Source organism: Dryas octopetala, chromosome 6 (genome assembly GCF_963921425.1).
Source record: "Dryas octopetala chromosome 6, drDryOcto1.1, whole genome shotgun sequence".
In the NCBI taxonomy this organism is placed as follows: Eukaryota; Viridiplantae; Streptophyta; class Magnoliopsida; order Rosales; family Rosaceae; genus Dryas; species Dryas octopetala.
The window spans coordinates 18,774,038-18,792,907 of NC_141371.1; the positions used below are offsets into that span (position 1 = coordinate 18,774,038).

At 39.4% G+C, this 18,870-nt stretch overlaps 1 protein-coding gene across 1 annotated transcript; it reads left to right on the forward strand.

The window, feature by feature from the left end:
• The first annotated feature begins 12,603 nt into the window (after positions 1-12,603).
• On the forward strand, positions 12,604-16,063 carry LOC147283043 (uncharacterized). The gene is made up of 2 exons (XM_086248334.1): positions 12,604-13,987; positions 14,024-16,063. Exons 1-2 carry the CDS (start codon positions 12,608-12,610, stop codon positions 16,061-16,063), a joined length of 3,420 nt encoding a protein of 1,139 aa, XP_086104460.1. The 5' UTR covers positions 12,604-12,607.
• The last annotated feature ends 2,807 nt before the right edge of the window (positions 16,064-18,870 follow it).

The window sequence follows — 18,870 nt, forward strand, 5'->3', positions numbered from 1 at the left end:
AATTCATAACACAGTCGACCCAAGTTTCATATTTCAATTAAATACAAACAATTCCAGCACCCAAATTCAAACAGACCCAAGTTCAAACAATCTACAAAACACCCAAATACAAACAAATCCAAATTCCAAAAACACCCAAATAGCAATGCATACATGTTCAAACAACTTGCAGATATTAGAACCCTTAATCCGGAATCTAAAATTCAAATTAAAAAGAAAAAATAACAAAACAATCTCATCAAATATCTGAAATCGCGAAGGCTGGGTGGGGGTATCGGGAAGGGTTCTCTGGGTCGATCTCGATCTCGCGACGTTGTCCAGAATCTTCTCTCCTCTCTCTTTCTCACTTCCCGACTTCTCAGACTTCTCTCTGTCTCTCTGTCGCCTTCGCTCTCTGCAAGCCTTCGCGCGCGTTCAACCCATCGATCTCGATCTGCAAGCGTTCGCTCTCAACGTCTTAAGGCTGGGTGGATTGGAAAACCAGCTAGCTAGCTTAACCTTCGAGCTCAATACATATATCTTCGTTAGAGATTGATGAAGAAGATGATGAGTTAGGGTGTGGGTTTGAGTCTGGTTCAGTTTGGATGTGAGTGACTGAGTGTGGGTGTGTGAGTCTAAGTGTATAAACGCGGGCTGCAAAATTTTTTTAAAGTCACGAACAGTACCCCTATTTTCCCATTCTAAAATTTAAGCATCATTTATTTGTATAGATATCACTTTTAAATCAGGGTTAATAAATTTGTCCAACATAATATATCACATTCAAAATCCTGATGATATATAAACTAGTTTAAATATCATTTTTTGAAAAAAAAAATTTTAAACGATATTAAAAACCATATTATATCGAATACCCTTAAAACTGATATTAATCTAGTGATATGTATGAGCTTTTTTGTAGTAGTGCTTCCTTGCGCCAGCCCACTTGCAAGTCACTTAAGCCCATCACGCCTACAAGGTTTCAGCCAGCCCACTTGCAAGTCACTTAAGCCCATGTTCTTTTAATGAAACCCTAGCCGCACCTTGTCTTTTCCTTGCCTCCCAAGGAATCCTCTTCCTACCTCTATAAATATATCTCATTCTCTCACACTTTGTGAGATTTTCATTAGGTCAGACAATTCAGAAAAAAGAGAGCAGCCGAATTGGCAGAGAGAGTGAGAGGGTGGCTCCACTTGAGGGAGAATGAGAGACCATGTGCCGCAGCCCTAGCTCACCTTTGCCGTGAGCCTCCTTGGTGCTATGTCTTTCCTCTTCTTCTCTCTTGTGCCGCTGCCACCCTCTTTTGATGTTCTTTGTTTTTCTTTTGATTTTCTTCTTTTTCTTTAGTTAATTAGTTTATTCTTGCTTTCATTGTGGATTCAATTATTATAATGGAAGTTAGATCTTTTATTATTATGTTTTGAGTTTTTATTGCTTTGTTAAGTTGGATGATGAAACTTTAATTGTGAGTTATGCAATGGTGACACTTGTGATTTAATTTGATGCATGTAGTAAATCCTTGATTCTATTTGTTTACACCCTTTGACTAGCTACCTTGGGCTAATTGCATCTAGATTATGTTGTGCAATTAAATAAGCTCAAAAGGATGATAATTTCAATTGGCAGCAAGTGAGTATCCTAAGAACGTACTCATGAGAAAAGGGGTCATTGGATGTTCATAGGTTACATTAAGGTGGGTCTATGCTCCATGTGTTTACCGTTTTCACAAAACTTAATGACTCTTGCATGGATAACAGTTGCCCTAGGGAATGCCTAACAAAGCTCTTAAGGAACATGCAAGTTAATTGACTAGGGGAGGCCTAAGAAGCTTTTAGTATATGCATAAAGAGAACAATAGTTAGGAGTGTCCTCAAAAAAACCTTCGGCTGGTAAACTTTATTACATTTATGCATTATCTTGAATTGCTTGGTTGTATTTCCATCAATTGGTGTGGATTCTGAATTCTTAGCATTGCAATTGTGTGTGTGTATGTGGTGTGCATGAGTTTCACAATTTACAAACCCTCTGCCGTGTGTGTGTGTTTAGTGATTCTAATTGGTAAGTTGAATTAGTTTGATGTATATTTACCTATTCCTCGTGGGATCGACCTTGTACTTATATGCTATGCTTACATGAGCAATTCGTATACTTGCGAGCTACAACTTCGTATTTGTTTCTAAATTCCAAGTAAAACAAGTTGTACAAATAGGAGCAACAAGAACGCACGAAAACGTCATTTCGGTCCATACTTTTTCCAATTTCATCCAAATAGCTCCAAAACGTTACGGGTCAAAAAAGACATGGGGAAGAACTTTCTTATGTTAAGATTAGCGTTCTAGACCTATTGAACCACATTTGGTGTTAAGAACGCTTAAAAACGTTATTTACGTGCATATTTGTTCCAATTTAATCTAAATTGTAACAAAATGTTACCAGTTGGCAAGAAAAACATAGGGAAACACTTTCTCCTCTTAGGAATAGAGTTCTACATCTATTGAATCACATTTGGTGTTAAGAATCACGAAAACGTCATTTCAGTGCAAACTTGTTTCAATTTCGTCCAAATGGCTCCAAAACATTACCGGTTGGCAGGAAAAACATAAGGAAGCGCTTTCCCATGTTAGTGTTGAGTGCTCATTTTACATTATTTTATGATATTAATTTCCTAACCTAGAGTGCAAGAACTCAGTATTTTTTGTTTTGTTAGTTTTTTTTTGCTTTTATAGGATAAAATGAGCAAAGAAGAGAAAATGAGTCAATAGAGCAGTTTTAGGACAGTTCCCAGTAAAACTAGGAAAAGAGTAGAAATCGTAGTCAAACCAGGAAAAGTTGAATCTCATTTAAACTAGTATTTCTAGTCTCACAAGGAAAGATCAAGCTTGAAAAAGAAGAAATCATGAAGATCTGAGGCCAAAAATGAGAAAATCTAATTGAACTAGGAAACCTAATCCGGATATGAAATGGTGTCCTAACGAAGATATGAATCATGAGGGGCAAAATGGTAAATGTGAAATCCAAGTGAGATAGGGATTCTACTTCTATAAGGATTCCTTGGTGGACGAGGAAAAGTGGTCAAAAGTCAACTCATCAAGTCAAAGGTTCTAGATGCTTCTGGAAGACAATGGGCCAAAGCACAAATGAATAGAAGCATTTTTGGCAAGCCATTGGGCTTGGGCAGGGCGCAACACCTAGAGGAGTGTGCGGCATAGGCTTAAGTTGCAGGGCCTTGTAATTGGCGCAAGGGGCTGTAGGTTCTGCATATTGGGCTTAAGTTAGTGTGGCCTTGGTCCATTAGGTTAAGCTACAGCAATCCCACATTGAAGAGAAATAGAAATCGCAGCCCCTCTACTCTCTATAAATAAGACATGTTGCTACACATAAGAGAGAGTCCCATTGAAAAGTTCTGAAAAACCCTAGCCTCCCTTCTTTTTCTCACATAGCCATCTCTCTCTCTCTCTCTGTTTGTTTGTGCCGAGCCCTAGGAGGAGAAGAAGCAGCAGCACCGCCGCCACCTTGCTGCCACCTTGCAGCCACTTTGTGCCACCATCTCGCCACCTTACTGCCATGCCGCTGCTGCCACCTTGTTGCAGCCTTGCTGTGGAGCCCAAGGGCAGCCAAGCTGCCGCCTCTCTCTCCCTTCTTCCTTTATTTTTCCTAGTTTTAATTATGTTTTATTTGATTGTTGATTTAATTATGCATAGCTAAACATTCAGCTAGAGCTAGGATGAAGCCCTAGTGATGCTATTTACTTTTACTATGGATTATTGAGTTTTCAATTGTGTACATGTTGACAAATCTTGGATCTCTGTTTAAATTGATTCTATATGTTTTGCATCCTTGACTGATCACCTTAGGTTCCATGCATCTACATTAATGTTGTGAAACTAAATAAGCTCGCAAGGATGATAGTTTTAGTAGGCAACAAGTGGGTATCCTAAAATAATATTCATGAGAAAAAGGATTATAGATGTTCATAGGTTACAATTCGGATGGCTCTATGCTCTAAATGTTTGTCACTCTCACAAATTGTAATGACTCTTGCATGGATAATAGTTGCCTTAAATAGGCTTAGGGAACATGCAAGTTAACTGACTAAGGGAGGCCTAAGAAGCTCTTAGTTATGTAAAGTAAGGGGAGTAATTGCTAAAAGTAACTAGCCAAATCTTTTGGTAGACAAACTTTGTTGACATGTTTGCATATTGATTGTTGGTATCCATAGTAAGGTGAATGGTATGCTAGTGGTGGATTCTGACCCCTTAATGCTTCTTTATTGATATTTTCATCTAATTAATTTTGTTTGTTATTTCAAAGTCTTATTACTTTATTTGTTAGTTTAGTCGAGTCTCAAAACCAATCTGAAATCCCCCCATTCGCGTGTGTGAGTTAGTATAGATTTAATTGAATTTACTTGAGTTAGTAATCATTACACGAGTACAATTCCCTGTGGGATCCACCTCGTATTTGCAAGCTTTGCTACTCCGCAATTCGTGCAATTGTGAGTTAACTTAGAGGTTGTTTAAAGGTTAAATAATTTGCTCTAGAAAAACATACAACAAGTTTTTGGCGTCGTTGCCGGGTAATTGTTATTTGTGTTGATTGCTAGTTTAATTACTTTTAGTTAAGTCAATTTAGTTAGATTTTATTTTTTGTTTTTATTTTTCTTTTTGGTTCTTGCTAATTTCTCTTGTTTTTAAGGTACAATGGAAGAATCTGCAAATTCAAAGATCACTCATCTTTTGCGTGCAGAAGGCCAAAAGGTGTTGAGTGCACATAAGGGCAGGCCAAGACTCAATTGGACACCATTAAGGATAAGGTCAACCCTGGTGTCGCCGAGAGAGAGTGAATTTGAAGGAGAATACGAAGAAGAGAAACAAGAGGAGGAAGTTGAGGAGACCTTGCAGCCGAGTGCCTCTCAAATGAGAGTACCATTGAGTGATTATTCGTCTCCAACACTACTAGCTCAACCTACATGCATTGCCTACTCTCAAGTGGAAACTGAGTTCAAAATTTCAAGTGGGACAATCAAACTTTTGCCACTGTTTTATGGTCAAGAAGGACAAGATCCTTATGTGCGTATTAAGGAATTTCATGCTATATGCAAGATTGGCAAGCTGAGGGGGTTGAGCGATGATCAAAGGAAGTTAAGGTTATTTCCATTCTCTCTCAAAGATAAACCTAAAAATTGGTTGTTGTCCTTCCAAGTTGCTTCTATTAAAACATGGGAAGAGTTGGCATCCAAGTTTCTCTTGAAATTTTATCCAATTAGTAAGACTACTATTGTGAGGAAGCAAATCGACACAATCAGAGGATGAAGTGTTTCATGAGAGTTGGGAAAGGTACCAAGAGCTTCTGAATTCTTGTCCACGCCATAATTTTGCCCCATGGTTGCAGATTAAGTATTTTTATGATGGTTTATTAGATCAAGATCGTAACATGGTGGATATGACATGTGGAGAAGCATTGAAAAAGAAAACTGTTGAAGATGCATGGGCACTCTTTGATACATTGGCATTGAATTCACAACAATGGAATAGACGGAAAAGAGTGGAAAAGAAATCGGCTATGGAAGTTGAGATGTCTGAGCTTAAGCAGATGATGTAGGTTATGATGGCAAATCAAGATGTTAGGTCGTCACAAGGAGAGCCATGTTTTGAGGTTGAAAGAGTTCACGCTAGATCGAGTGTACCGTCCCCTGTTAAGCAACGAAGTACTTATTTGGAGGATATGATTGCTACATTAGCTCAAAGTACGACCTCGATGTCTAATGATACCAATTCATTCATGAATAGAAACGAGGAGCAGTTTAATGTTACAGCTAGAGCTATTTCAAATTTGGAAGCCCAATTGGAACAAGTGACCTTAACCTTGGATAAAGTGGTAAAGGGTGCACCAATTCAAGATGAGGCTGAAGCAATCACTACTTTGAGAAGTGGGGAGTTGTGGATAACAAAGTGGGTACTACTCAATATGACAATCGAGACAATGAGGATGAAATTGAGATCCTAGAACCTGAACAAGTGGAAAAGTACAAGAGGCATAAAGTAGAGATTAAAAATAAGGAAGAGGAGGAAAGAAAGAAGCAAGAAAAGCTCATTGCTACTCAAGCTAGCAAGCAGGCCGTGACTACCTCCTCTATCCCAATAGCTCCATTACCTTTCCCTCAGCATCAAAGGAAGCAAAATAAGGATGAGCAAGCCAATGAAATTATAGAGATGTTTAAAAAAAAGTAGAAATTAATATTCCTTTACTTGTTGCTATTCAACAAATTCCTAAGTATGCAAGGCTCTTGAAGGAATTGTACACACATAAGACGAGATTCAAAGAGCATGAGCAAGTGTGTCTAAGTGAAGAAGTGAGTGCACACTTTCTCCTCTTAGGAATAGCGTTCTATAGCTATTGAACCACATTTGGTGTTAACAACGCACGAAAACGTTATTTTGATGCATACTTGTTCCAATTTCGTCGAAATGGCACCTTTTTACATTACCGGTTGGCAAAAAAGACATGGGGAAGCACTATCCCATGTTAGGATTAGCATTCTAGACCAACTGAACCATGTTTGGTCTTAAGAACAAACAAAAACATCATTTTGGTTCAAACTTGTACTAATATCGTCCAAATTACACAAAAAATGTGCCCAGTTGGCAAGAAAGACATGGGGAAGCACTTTCTCAAGTAAAGATTTGCATTCTAGACATATTGAACCACATTTGTTATTAAGAATGCAAGAAAACAACATTTCAATGCATACTTGGTCCAATTTCGTCCAAATTGCTCTAAAATGTGGCCATTTGGCAAGAAAGACATAAGGAACCACTTTCTCATGTTAGGATTAGCATTCTAGACCTATTTACCAACATTCGATGCACACTTGTACCCATTTTGTCCAAATTGCACAAAAAATGTGCTTGGTTGCCAAGAAAGACAAGCGGAAACACTTTCTCATGTTAGGAAAAGCGTTCTAGACCTATTGAACCACATTTGATGTTAAGAACGCAAGAAAACGTCATTTGGATGCATACTTGTTCCAATTTCATCCAAATTGCTCAAAAACTTTACTGTTTGGCAAGAAAGACATGGTGAAGCACTTACTCATGTTCGGAATAGCGTTCTAGACCAATTCCACCATATTTGGTCTTAAGAACGCACGAAAACGTCATTTTGGTTCAAACTTGTACCAATTTCGTCCAAATTGCATAAAAACATGGTCATTTGGCAAGAAAGACATAGAGAACCACTTTCTCATGTTAGGATTAGCATTCTAGACCTATTTAACCACATTTGGTATGAAAAACGCACGAAAACGTCTCTTCGATGCAAACTTGTACCCATTTCGTCCAAATTGCACAAAAAATGTGCCCGGTTGGCATGAAAGACTTGCAGAAGCAGTTTCTCATATTAGGATTAGCGTTCTAAACTTATTGAACCACATTTGGTGTTAAGAGCGCAAGACAACAACATTTCAATGCATACTTGGTCCAATTTCTTCCAAATTGCTCCAAAACATGGACATTTGGCAAGAAAGGTGTAGGGAACCATTTTCTTATGTTTGGATTAGCGTTCTAGACCTCTTGAACCACATTTCGTGTTAGTAATGCACGATAATGTCATTGGAAAGAAAGACATGGGGAAACACTTTCCCCTAAACCCTATACCCTAACCACATTTAGTGTTAAGAACGCACGAAAACGTCATTTCGGTGCATACTTGTTCCAATTTCGTCCAAATGGTTCTAAAACGTTACCGGTTGACAAGAAAAACATAGGGAAGATCTTTCTCATGTTGAAATTAGCGTTCTAGACCTATTGAACCACATTTGGTGTTAAGAACGCAGGAAAACGTCATTTGGATGCATACTTGTTCCAATTTCATCCAAATTGCTCAAAACCTTTACTGTTTGGCAAGAAAGACATGGGGAAGCACTTACTCATGTTCGGAATAGAATTCCATACCAATTGCACCATATTTGGTCTTAAGAACGCACGAAAACGTCATTTTGGTTCAAACTTGTACCAATTTCGTCCAAATTGCACAAAAACGTGGCCATTTGGCAAGAAAGACATAGGGAACCACTTTCTCATGTTAGGATTAGCATTCTAGACCTATTTAACCACATTTGGTATGAAAAATGCATGAAAAGGTCTCTTCGATGCAAACTTGTACCCATTTCGTCCAAATTGCACAAAAAATGTGCCCGGTTGGCATGAAAGACTTGTAGAAGCCCTTTCTCATATTAGGATTAGCGTTCTAAACTTATTAAACAACATTTGGTGTTAAGAGTGCAAGAAAACAACATTTCAATGCATAATTGGTCCAATTTCTTCCCAATTGCTCCAAAACATGGACATTTGGCAAGAAAGGCACCGGGAACCATTTTCTCATGTTAGGATTAGCGTTCTAGACCTCTTGAACCACATTTTGTGTTAGTAATGCACGATAATGTTAATGGAAAGAAAGACACAGGGAAACACTTTCTCCTCTTAGGAATAGAGTTCAACATCTATTGAACCACATTTGGTGTTAAGAACGCACGAAAACGTCATTTCGGTGCATACTTGTTCCAATTTCGTCCAAATGGCTCCAAAACGTTACCAGTTGACAAGAAAGACATGGGAAAGATCTTTCTCATGTTAAGATTAACGTTCTAGACCTATTGAACCACATTTGGTGTTAAGAACGCAGGAAAACGTCATTTGGATGCATACTTGGACCAACTTCTTCCAAATTGCTCCAAAACATGCCTAGGGTTTTCTAGCATGAACTAATCAAGTTTTCTAGGGCCTAGGGTTCAGCCCTAGGCTGAATATTCAGTGGATTGGTAATGTAGTTGCTGTTTGTTTAATTTCATGGATTTGATGCTTTTGATTTCACTTTTATCGTTGTTCTCTATGTGTTTATAATCCTTGATTGATCACCTAGGGTTATTGCATCTAGAGTTTAATCAATTTAGAGTGAGGACAACCAATCAGCCCCTAATACAAGTGATAAATCTTTTCAGTGCATACTTGTTCCAATTTCGTCCAAATTGCGTAAAACATTTGCCCGGTTGACAAGAAAGACATGGGGAAGCACTTTCTCTTGTTAGAGTTAGCATTCTAGAACTATTGAACCACATTTGGTGTTCAGAACGCACGAAAACGTCATTTCGGTGCATATTTGTTCCAATTTTGTCCAAATGGCTCCAAAATGTTACCGGTTGGCAAAAAGGACATGAGGAAGAACTTTTGCATGTTAAGATTAACGTTCTAGACCTATTGAACCACATTTGGTGTTAAGAATGTTTAAAAACGTTATTTAGGTGAATACTTGTTCCAATTTCGTCTAAATTGCAACAAAACGTTATCAATTGGCAAGATAGACATGGGCAAGCCCTTTCTCAGGTTAGGATAAGCGTTCTAGACCAATTGAACCACATTTGGTCTGAAGAACACATGAAATCGTCATTTTGGTTCAAAGTTGTACCAATTTCGTCCAAATTGCACAAAAAATGTGCCCAGTTGGCAAGAAAGACATGGGGAAGCACTTTCTAATATAAGGATTTGCATTCTAGACCTATTGAATCACATTTGTTATTAAGAAAGTAAGAAAACAACATTTCAATGCATACTTGGTCCAATTTCGTCCAAATTGCTCCAAAACGTGGCCATTTTAAAGGCATAGGGAACTACTTTCTCATGTTATGATTAGCATTCTAGACCTATTTAACCATATTTGGTGTTAAAAATGCACGGAAAAATGTTTTCAGTGAATACTTGTACCCATTTCGTCTAAATTGCACAAAAAATGTGCTCGGTTGGCAAGAAAGACATGGGGAAGCACTTTGTCATGTTAGGAATAGGGTTCTAGACCTATTGTACCACATTTGGTGCTAACGCATGAAAACGTCATTTTGGTGCATACTTGTTCCGATTTCATCCAAATTGCTCCAAAACTTTACTGTTTGGCAAGAAAGACATGGGGAAGCGCTTTCTCTTGTTAAGAATAGCGTTCTAGATCAATTGAACCATATTTGGTCTTAAGAACGCACGAAAACGTCATTTTGTTTCTAAATTGTATCAATTTCGTCCATTGCACAAAAAATGTGCCTGGTTGGCTTGAAAGACATGCTGAAGCACTTTCTCATATTAGGAATAGCGTTCTAAACTTATTGAACCGCATTTAATGTTAAGAGCGCAAGAAAATAACATTTCAATGCACACTTGATCCAATTTCGTCCAAATTGCTCCAAAACATGGACATTTGGCAAGAAAGGCATAGGGAACCATTTTCTCAAGTTAGGATTAGGGTTCTTGATCTCTTGAACCACAGACACGATAACGTCATTTCGTGTTACGACACGATAACGTCATTTCGGTGCATACTTGGTCCAATTTCGTCTAAATTGCTCTAAAACGTGCTTTGTTGGCAAGAAAGACATAGGAAAACACTTTCTCATGTTAGGAACATTCTAGACCTATTTAACCACATTTGGTGTTAAAAACTCACGAAAACCTCTTTTCGGTGCATACTGATACACATTTCATCCAAATTGCACAAAAAATGTGCCCGGTTGGCAAGAAAGAATTGGGTTTACAATTAGCATGCTAGACCTATTGAACTACATTAAGTATGAAGAACGCAAGAAAACAACATTTTAGTGCATACTTTGTCCAATTTCGTCCAAGTTGCTCCAAAACGTGGCCATTTGGCAAGAAAGGCATGGAGAACCACTTTCTCATGTTAGGATTAGCGTTCTAGACTTATTGAACAACGTCTGGTGTTAAAAACGCATGAAAACGTCTTTTCGGAACGTACATGTTCCAATTTTGTCCAAATGGCTGCAAAACGTTACCGATCCGCAATAAAGACATGGGGAAGAACTTTTTTATGTTAAGATTAGCGCTCTAGACCTATTGAACCATATTTGGTGTTAGAAATGCAGAAAAACATCATTTTGGTGCATACTTGGTCCAATTTCGTTCAAATTGCTCTTTTACATTAGTTAATCTCCACCAAGGGCAACATCAATTTGAGAAAGATCCATTTATATTGGCGTCACAAGCAAAGCAAGTGTTTTACTCAAGAGAGAATTATACGTCCAACTGGTATGTTGTACTAAAGGCACCACCAAGAGGTTTTTATGAGTTTGAAAATGCTGATGAGAATGATTACTGATATATTCATATTTTACATAACTAATCTATCTTTATTTGCTTTGTTTTTATGATAAATTGGTTAGTTTGATGTATTTTGTGAGAGTTTTGAAGGAATTTACATTTTGGGACAAGTTATAGCTAAAAGGAGTAAAAAGGGGAGTCACACCAAAGAATTGGCATGTTGCAGCCTTTGCTGCCTTTGGCCCAAGCTCAATGTCATCTCACTTACAATAGAAAAAGGAAAAGAAGGTGTGGATGTCACGTGGCTTAATATTAACCAAAGGAATTGTGGGCCATCCAATTTTAGAAGATAAGCTAAACTCTCAAACCATGTGCGTGTTCCTCTGTTTTCTTTACCAAACAAATCAATTGCATATCAATTGAGAGGCCAAAGCTCTCCTAGTCGGTGAGGGACTCTATCTAAATCAGGAAGATTAGGATTTGTGCCATCTGATGAGGAAAGGAATGCTTTTTGTGCTGGGCAACCCGTGTTCCAAGGGAAGAAAAAGAAGGCTTTGGCTTTACTATATAAGGAGGGCTGGCATCGTGAATGGGGGGGTTCTTGCTGGGAGTTTTCTGAAGAATTGGAGAGTGCTGGTGTGGAGCTACATCAAGTCTTTTATCTAGAATTCTTTCTATGACTTCTCTCATGATGGTTTTTGTTAGATTTGCCATGAGCTAAATTCTTTTGCTAGGGCTACGATGTAGCCTAACCATGAATACCTAATTTTTATAGATTATATAAATTTCCTAATGTCTACTTCATGTTGAGTATTTGTTGCTGTTCTTAATATTTTGAATATCTGGCCAATATTTAATAGATTTGATGATCCAAACGGAGACTGAGGGGAGATGTTTGGTGATTGCTTCCTGTAATAAATACCATGTTTTGAATGAGTACCCGAGAGGGACTAACATGACTCATGCAGTTTTCTTGCAGGTTTTCCATAGAACGTAATGAGTTCTTAGTTTTCTAAATTCGTTGCTCTAGGGAGAATGGGTTGTTAGTTAAGAATACTTTTGGTTGAGCCCGAGAGGGGATATTGAATGAATTAGAGAAAATCACTGTCAACATGGAGAGTAATTGGGATTGATAAAAGTATAGGAATTAGGTGGGATTGGTTAAGGTGAAATCGGAAACCCTAGTGTTTTATAAATTTGATTCTCATCCGTTACTTTATTTGTTGTTCGTTTTGTTTGCTATTTTAGTTTAATTAATCAATCGTCTTCAAAATTCGACTGTTCAGATAAATTTAGAATTAATCATAATTGGTAGTTAATAGGATTAATTAAGCGGTCTCTGTGGGTACGATACTCAATTTATCATTATATTACTTGTGCGAATTGTGCGCTTGCAATTATTTCACAATAAGTTTTTGGCGCCGTTGCCGGGGACTGCGTTATTTTCTATTACTATCAATATATTTTAATTCTGAATTTAATTTGAATTTTTTTCTTTTGTCTTTGTTTTTTCCAGGTTCTTGTGATTGTGCATGAGCTTTGAGAGACGTTCACGTAGTTTGGAGCTCATACCACTCGACCAAGAGATCGAGCGGACATTCCACAAGTTAAACCGGGAAACCAAGAAGAAGACATCACTCTTTGTTTTGCCCCAGCCCACCACTATGGCTGAGGAAGAACAAGAACGCATCTTGAGGGAGTATGCGACTCCTAAGGCGACACCTTCATCCATACGCCGCCCAGCCATTGCGGCTAACAACTTCGAGATTAAGCCGGCCATTATCACCATGTTGCAAAATTCATCCATATTTTGTGGGTTGCCGAGTGAAGACCCAAACACTCATCTGGCCACTTTCTTGGAAATCTGCGACACATTCAAGTTTAATGGGGTGTCTGATGATGCAATCCGTTTGAGGCTTTTCCCCTTTTCTCTGAAGGATAAAGCCAAGCAGTGGTTATTATCGCAGCCACAGGATTCAATCCGTACTTGGGACGATTTATCCAAGAAATTTTTGGCTAAATTTTTTCCACCAGCAAAAACTGCTAAATTTCGGCAGGATATTTTGACGTTTGCTCAATATGACAAAGAGCCTCTCTACGAAGCTTGGGAACGGTTCAAAGATTTATTACGAATGTGTCCACACCATGAGCTACCAACTTGGATCCAAGTTCAGACGTTCTATAATGGGTTGGGTAGCACTAGTCGAACACTAGTTGACGCAGCAGCAGGAGGAGCACTCATGGGAAAAACGATTACTGAGGCATTTGATTTATTGGAGACAATGGCATCTAATAGTTACCAGTGGCCGAGTGCAAGAATGCATCCGAGACCAGCTGGGGTTTTGGAAGTAGATGCGATGGCAGTGTTAACAGCACAAATTTCTAACTTGACTAAAAAAGTTGATTCTCTAAATGTTAATGCAGTGAATTCTAATACTAATATTGTGTGTGATTTTTGTGCAGGTCCGCATCCAATCTCTGAGTGCAACACTGAGAATCCTTTTGCTTCTATTGAACAGGTGAACCAGATTGCCGATTTCAATAGGCAGCGGAATAGCCCCTTCTCCAACACATATAATCCTGCATGGAGAAATCACCCGAATTTTTCCTGGAGCAATAATCAAAACGTGCAGAGACCACCACCTGGATTTGCACCTCAAGAAAGGAAGGTTACTCTGGAGGATGCTCTTACCCAGTTAACTATGAACACATCTCAGTTTATGACAGAAACAAAGACATCTCTTCAGAATCAGGCTGCATCTATTCGGAATTTAGAAGTTCAAGTGGGGCAATTAGCTACTGCACTTAGTGGAAGGGAGAGAGGAATAATGCCAAGTAATACTGAAGTCAATCCGAAAAATCAAGAGCATGCAAAGGCAATCACTCTTCGAAAAGGGAAACAAGTGAATACAGCAGTCGACTTGGAAAAAGAACAATTAGAAACAGAGAAAGAAGCCAATCAGCCGGCAACAAAAGTGAGGGATGCGGCTGAACTGCCACTCATCACCACACAGGCCACCATTGAGAAATCTTTACCAACAGAAGCAGAAAACTTTGGTGCTATGCCAACTTCTTCTCCTCCATTGAAAACATTGATCCCACCGATCCCTTTTCCGCAAAGGCTGAAGAAAAATAAAATCGATGGGCAATTTTCTAAATTCTTGGAGATGTTTAAAAAGTTGCAAATAAACATTCCCTTCGCTGAAGCTTTGGAACAAATGCCGAGTTATGCGAAATTCATGAAGGACATTCTATCAAAGAAAAGGAAATTTGGCGAACATGAGAAAATCCAACTGACTGAGGAGTGCAGTGCAATCCTACAAAGAAAGTTTCCAGCAAAGCAAAAAGATAGAGGGAGTTTTAAAATTCCTTGTACTATTGGGACCAATTTATTTGAGAGAGCTTTATGTGATCTTGGTTCTAGTATTAATTTATTACCTTTATCTGTTGCTAAAAATATTGGAATAGGTGAAATTAAACCCACAACTGTTTCTTTGCAGATGGCGGACAGGTCAATTACATATCCCGATGGCATAATTGAAGATGTGTTAGTGAAGGTTGACGAATTAATTTTTCCAGTAGATTTTTTGGTTTTGGATATGGAAGAAGATTTTGAGACACAGCTAATTTTGGGCCGCCCATTCCTGATGACTGCAAGAACTCTGATTGACGTGGAAGAAGGGTTACTGACTTTGCGAGTTGGGAATGAGCAAGCGACGTTCAAAGTTTTTGAAGCAATGAAACTTCTAGGAGAAGCGGAGGAATGTTTTCACATTGATTTAGTTGAAAAAATTGTTTCGGAAACACTTGAAAAGGAAATTCTCAGCCATCCATTGGAAGCTACTTTAGTCCATGCCGCCACCTCCAAAGATGACAACTCCATGATTGCTGAATGTGCCTCGTACATGGAATCATCAAAACCGTATAACCCAGGACGAAGGAATGAGTTCGAAGCATTAAGTCCAGCACCTCTTAAAGCTGCCTCTTCTGTAACTGCCACACCTTCACTCACTCTGAAACCATTGCCTGCGCATCTGAGGTACGCTTATTTGGGAACATCTGAAACTCGGCCAGTTATTATTGCTGCGAATTTGAGTGAAACTGAAGAGGAAAAAGTTTTACGGGTGTTGAGAAAATATGAAACTGCAATTGGGTGGACAATTGCCGACATCAAGGGTATTAGCCCTTCTATGTGTATGCACCGAATATTAATGGAAGATGAATATAAGCCATCAGTGGAGCATCAACGCCGATTGAATCCGAACATGAAAGAAGTGGTCCGCGTAGAGGTATTAAAATTGCTTGATGCAGGTATTATTTACCCTATTTCTGATAGTAGTTGGGTGAGTCCTACACAGGTTGTGCCGAAAAAAGGAGGTATGACCGTGGTAAAAAATGAGAATAATGAGTTGGTCCCCACAAGAACAGTCACAGGATGGAGAGTCTGCATTGATTATAGAAAATTAAATGCGGCAACCAGGAAAGATCACTTCCCGTTGCCCTTCATTGATCAGATGTTGGAAAGGCTTGCTGGGCACGCGTATTACTATTTTTTGGATGGGTACTCAGGGTATAATCAAATCCCTATTGCGCCTGAAGACCAAGAAAAAACGACTTTTACATGTCCGTTTGGCACTTTTGCATATCATCGGATGCCTTTTGGGTTATGTAACGCTCCTGCCACTTTTCAGCGTTGCATGATAAGTATTTTTTCTGACATGGTGGAGCGAATTATTGAGGTTTTTATGGATGACTTCTCAGTCTTTGGTTCGTCTTTTGATTCTTGTTTGAATAATTTGGCATTGGTGTTGGCAAGATGTGAAGAAACCAATTTAGTTCTAAATTGGGAAAAATGCCATTTTATGGTACAAGAAGGGATTGTGTTAGGGCATAAAATTTCAGCTAGAGGTATTGAGGTTGACCGCGCAAAAATTGAGACCATAGAGAAATTGCTGCCCCCTTCTACAGTGAAAGGGATCCGAAGCTGAAACGCCCCGAACCTCGGGCCCATGAAAATACTGAACATCAAATTGTTAAATCTATTTTCTCTTACTTTTGAGTCATGCACAACAACATAAGTACATATAATTCTGTCAAAAACATTTTAAATAAATCTCTCTGGGTCCCACTGCCTCGTCTTCTTCCCACTGCTTCCTCAGCCTGCTTAACCTGCAAAACACAAATCCTACACCACATCCATGGTATACGAGGTTATACGACAAACCTGGTAAGCACACTAGAGATCGTATAAGTGAAGTGACATAGTAATTGTCCTCAATAATTTTCTCAATCCCCAAACTCAAAAAAAATAATCCACAAAATATCCATAATTACTTAATTACAAAACATTCCACCACTAATCATCCAAGCATCAAGATAATCAAAAACTCCTCAATGCACATCAAATCTCATCAATAATAATAATAAAACATTTTGGCAAATCAATTGCCTAATCGTTAACTATTAACCTCAACATCAACCTCAAACGTTCACATCCTAATTAATAACCTCACAGCATAATCACTCTCGCTTCCCTTCTCAAGCTTCAAGTTTAAACCTTACCAAGTTCTAACCAACCCAAGTCCTAACGAACAAAAGCCATACAACATAGAATACAAACAAACATCTATCCAATTTCACTCACGACGCTCTTTGAATTCCCCCAGCTTTAAAACTTTTTCTCAAATCCATTCTTTAAATCATCTCAAAACTGTAAATCAACCTCTAAAGAACAATTAATGCTCTCAAAGTACTCCACAACTGAAACTTCCCGCCACTCTAGTACCCGAAGAATTGCTGGTCATATACTGAGGTAATCTAAACTCGCCACATCCCGTGCATAGGCACGAGCAGGCAGATAAGCTCGCCACTTCCCGTGCAGAGCGAATCAATGCACGGGCAGGCAGGTAAGCTCGCCACTTCCCGTGCAGAGCGAATCAATACACGAGCAGGCAGGAATGCTCGCCACTTCTCGTGCAGAGCGAATCAATGCACGAGCAGGCAGGTAACTAGGCTCGCCACTTCCCGTACATAGCGAACCGATGCACGGGCAGGCAGGTATTCTCGCATAACCTCAATCACAACATTCACGAACCCATCTCAAACCTTCCATTGTTTAATAAAATATTAATGCCCCTTGAAATTCTTCTCAGATTCACCTCTATATAGGCATCATCATCAACACTCACTGTTTTGTCTAAACTATACCGAATCTTTTCCGAAGTTGATTCCTACTCATGACCAATCACTTATCTGTCACTCAAATCATACCACACTTTCTCAATAAGTAATTTGATCGTTTGTATAATAACTGCCTAATCATCATTCATTAACCTCGACAATAAACATTCCTTCTCTAATTCAGCGATTATCCTTAAAGCAACTCTATAATTCCCAATTAATCTCTTAGCCTCAAATCCTCGTCAATTCATTCTCATGATTCAATCCTACACCTACCCTTCTCTAACATAAGTCAGTAAACACACAAAAACAGACAATTCAGTAACAGTTCTCTACATTAAAGTCCGATAAGTATCACTCACAGTTCAACTACGTTAAAGACCGAAATACCCTTCACAGTGCCATTGTTCGGATACTAAATCCGGCAGCATAACGGCATCGGGAATGAGATTTCCCGAGCCCGTATACCTGTTAGGACTAGACAACCAACTTAAATATAAATAGAAATTTCACAGAATTCACCAAACAACCTCCGAGGGTCTCCTAGAAGTTCAATTTTGGGCAAAAAGAGGCAAATAACCGGGTCAAGGCAGTGGTGGCAGCGGCGACTGATCCTAAAAAAATTGGTTTTTCAACCAAATTCAACCCCAATCAACATAGGCACTTCAATTGGACAAAAAACAACTCAGAATTTATTCAAATATGCTCAATTCAATGTAAACCCGAAATGGGTACAAGCCCTAAAATTTAGATCTCCAAATTCTCAAAATTGACACGCAAGAACAAGGGGAAAGAAGGCCCATACCTCGAGGATTATTTTTGACAACTGGACCGACGGCCAAATCTCGCCAGAAATGGCCGAAATCGGCGGCGGAAGCTGGCGGCCGACTTGGCTTCCCGAGCTCATTGCTCCGTCGTGGAGCATCATCGGAGCAGGAGGACACCACGGCTGAACTCGCCGTGGTGAGGCGAACAAGACCCAGTGGGTCCGGCCACCCAAATCTCGCCGGAACGGTCAGATCGACGGCGAGGCTCAAATCGGGTCTAGGCTGGTTTCGGATTTTCGGGGCTTTTCTGGGTTGAACGGAGGCCAGGGGTAGAGAGAGGAGAGGGCGGCGATGCTGGTGGGCCGAAAACCTAGCCCATCCGCCGCCGGACGCGCTGCCACGCGCCGGTGGCAGATCGGCGAGAGTGAGAGAGGGAGAGACACGCGGGAGAGGGAGAGGATCGGGAAGAGAGGAGAGAGAATGTCCAGAAATTTCTGGATTTTGGGTATTTAAAACCCACTCCTACAAAATTACAAAATTGCCCTTTCCTTCAAATGCTCGTATCTTTCAAATCGTAGCTCCGATTGACGCGTGCCGCGTGTCTACGAACTCGTGGACTCGAGACCTTTCCAACGTGCCCAAAGTCAAAAAAGAAAGTCCATTATTTTTAAAAGTCAACTTTGGGTCGGGTCGTTACAGAAGCTTTCTGGGACATGCTGGGTTTTATCGTCGATTTATCAAGGACTTCTAAAAAATTACTAAGCCCCTCTGCAATCTATTATTGAAGAATGCCGAATTTGTTTTTACTCCTGAGTGCTTGGCGGCGTTTACATTATTGAAGGAGAAGT

What these genes read in the sequence shown, in the direction of transcription:
- LOC147283043 (XM_086248334.1), top strand. Translation starts at nt 12,608, where the DNA reads ATGAGCTTTGAGAGACGTTCACGTAGTTTGGAGCTCATACCACTCGAC. An exon ending in AAGGGAAACAAGTGAATACA is followed by an intron (nt 13,988 to 14,023) that starts GCAGTCGACTTG and finishes TTAGAAACAGAG; the next exon opens with AAAGAAGCCAATCAGCCGGC.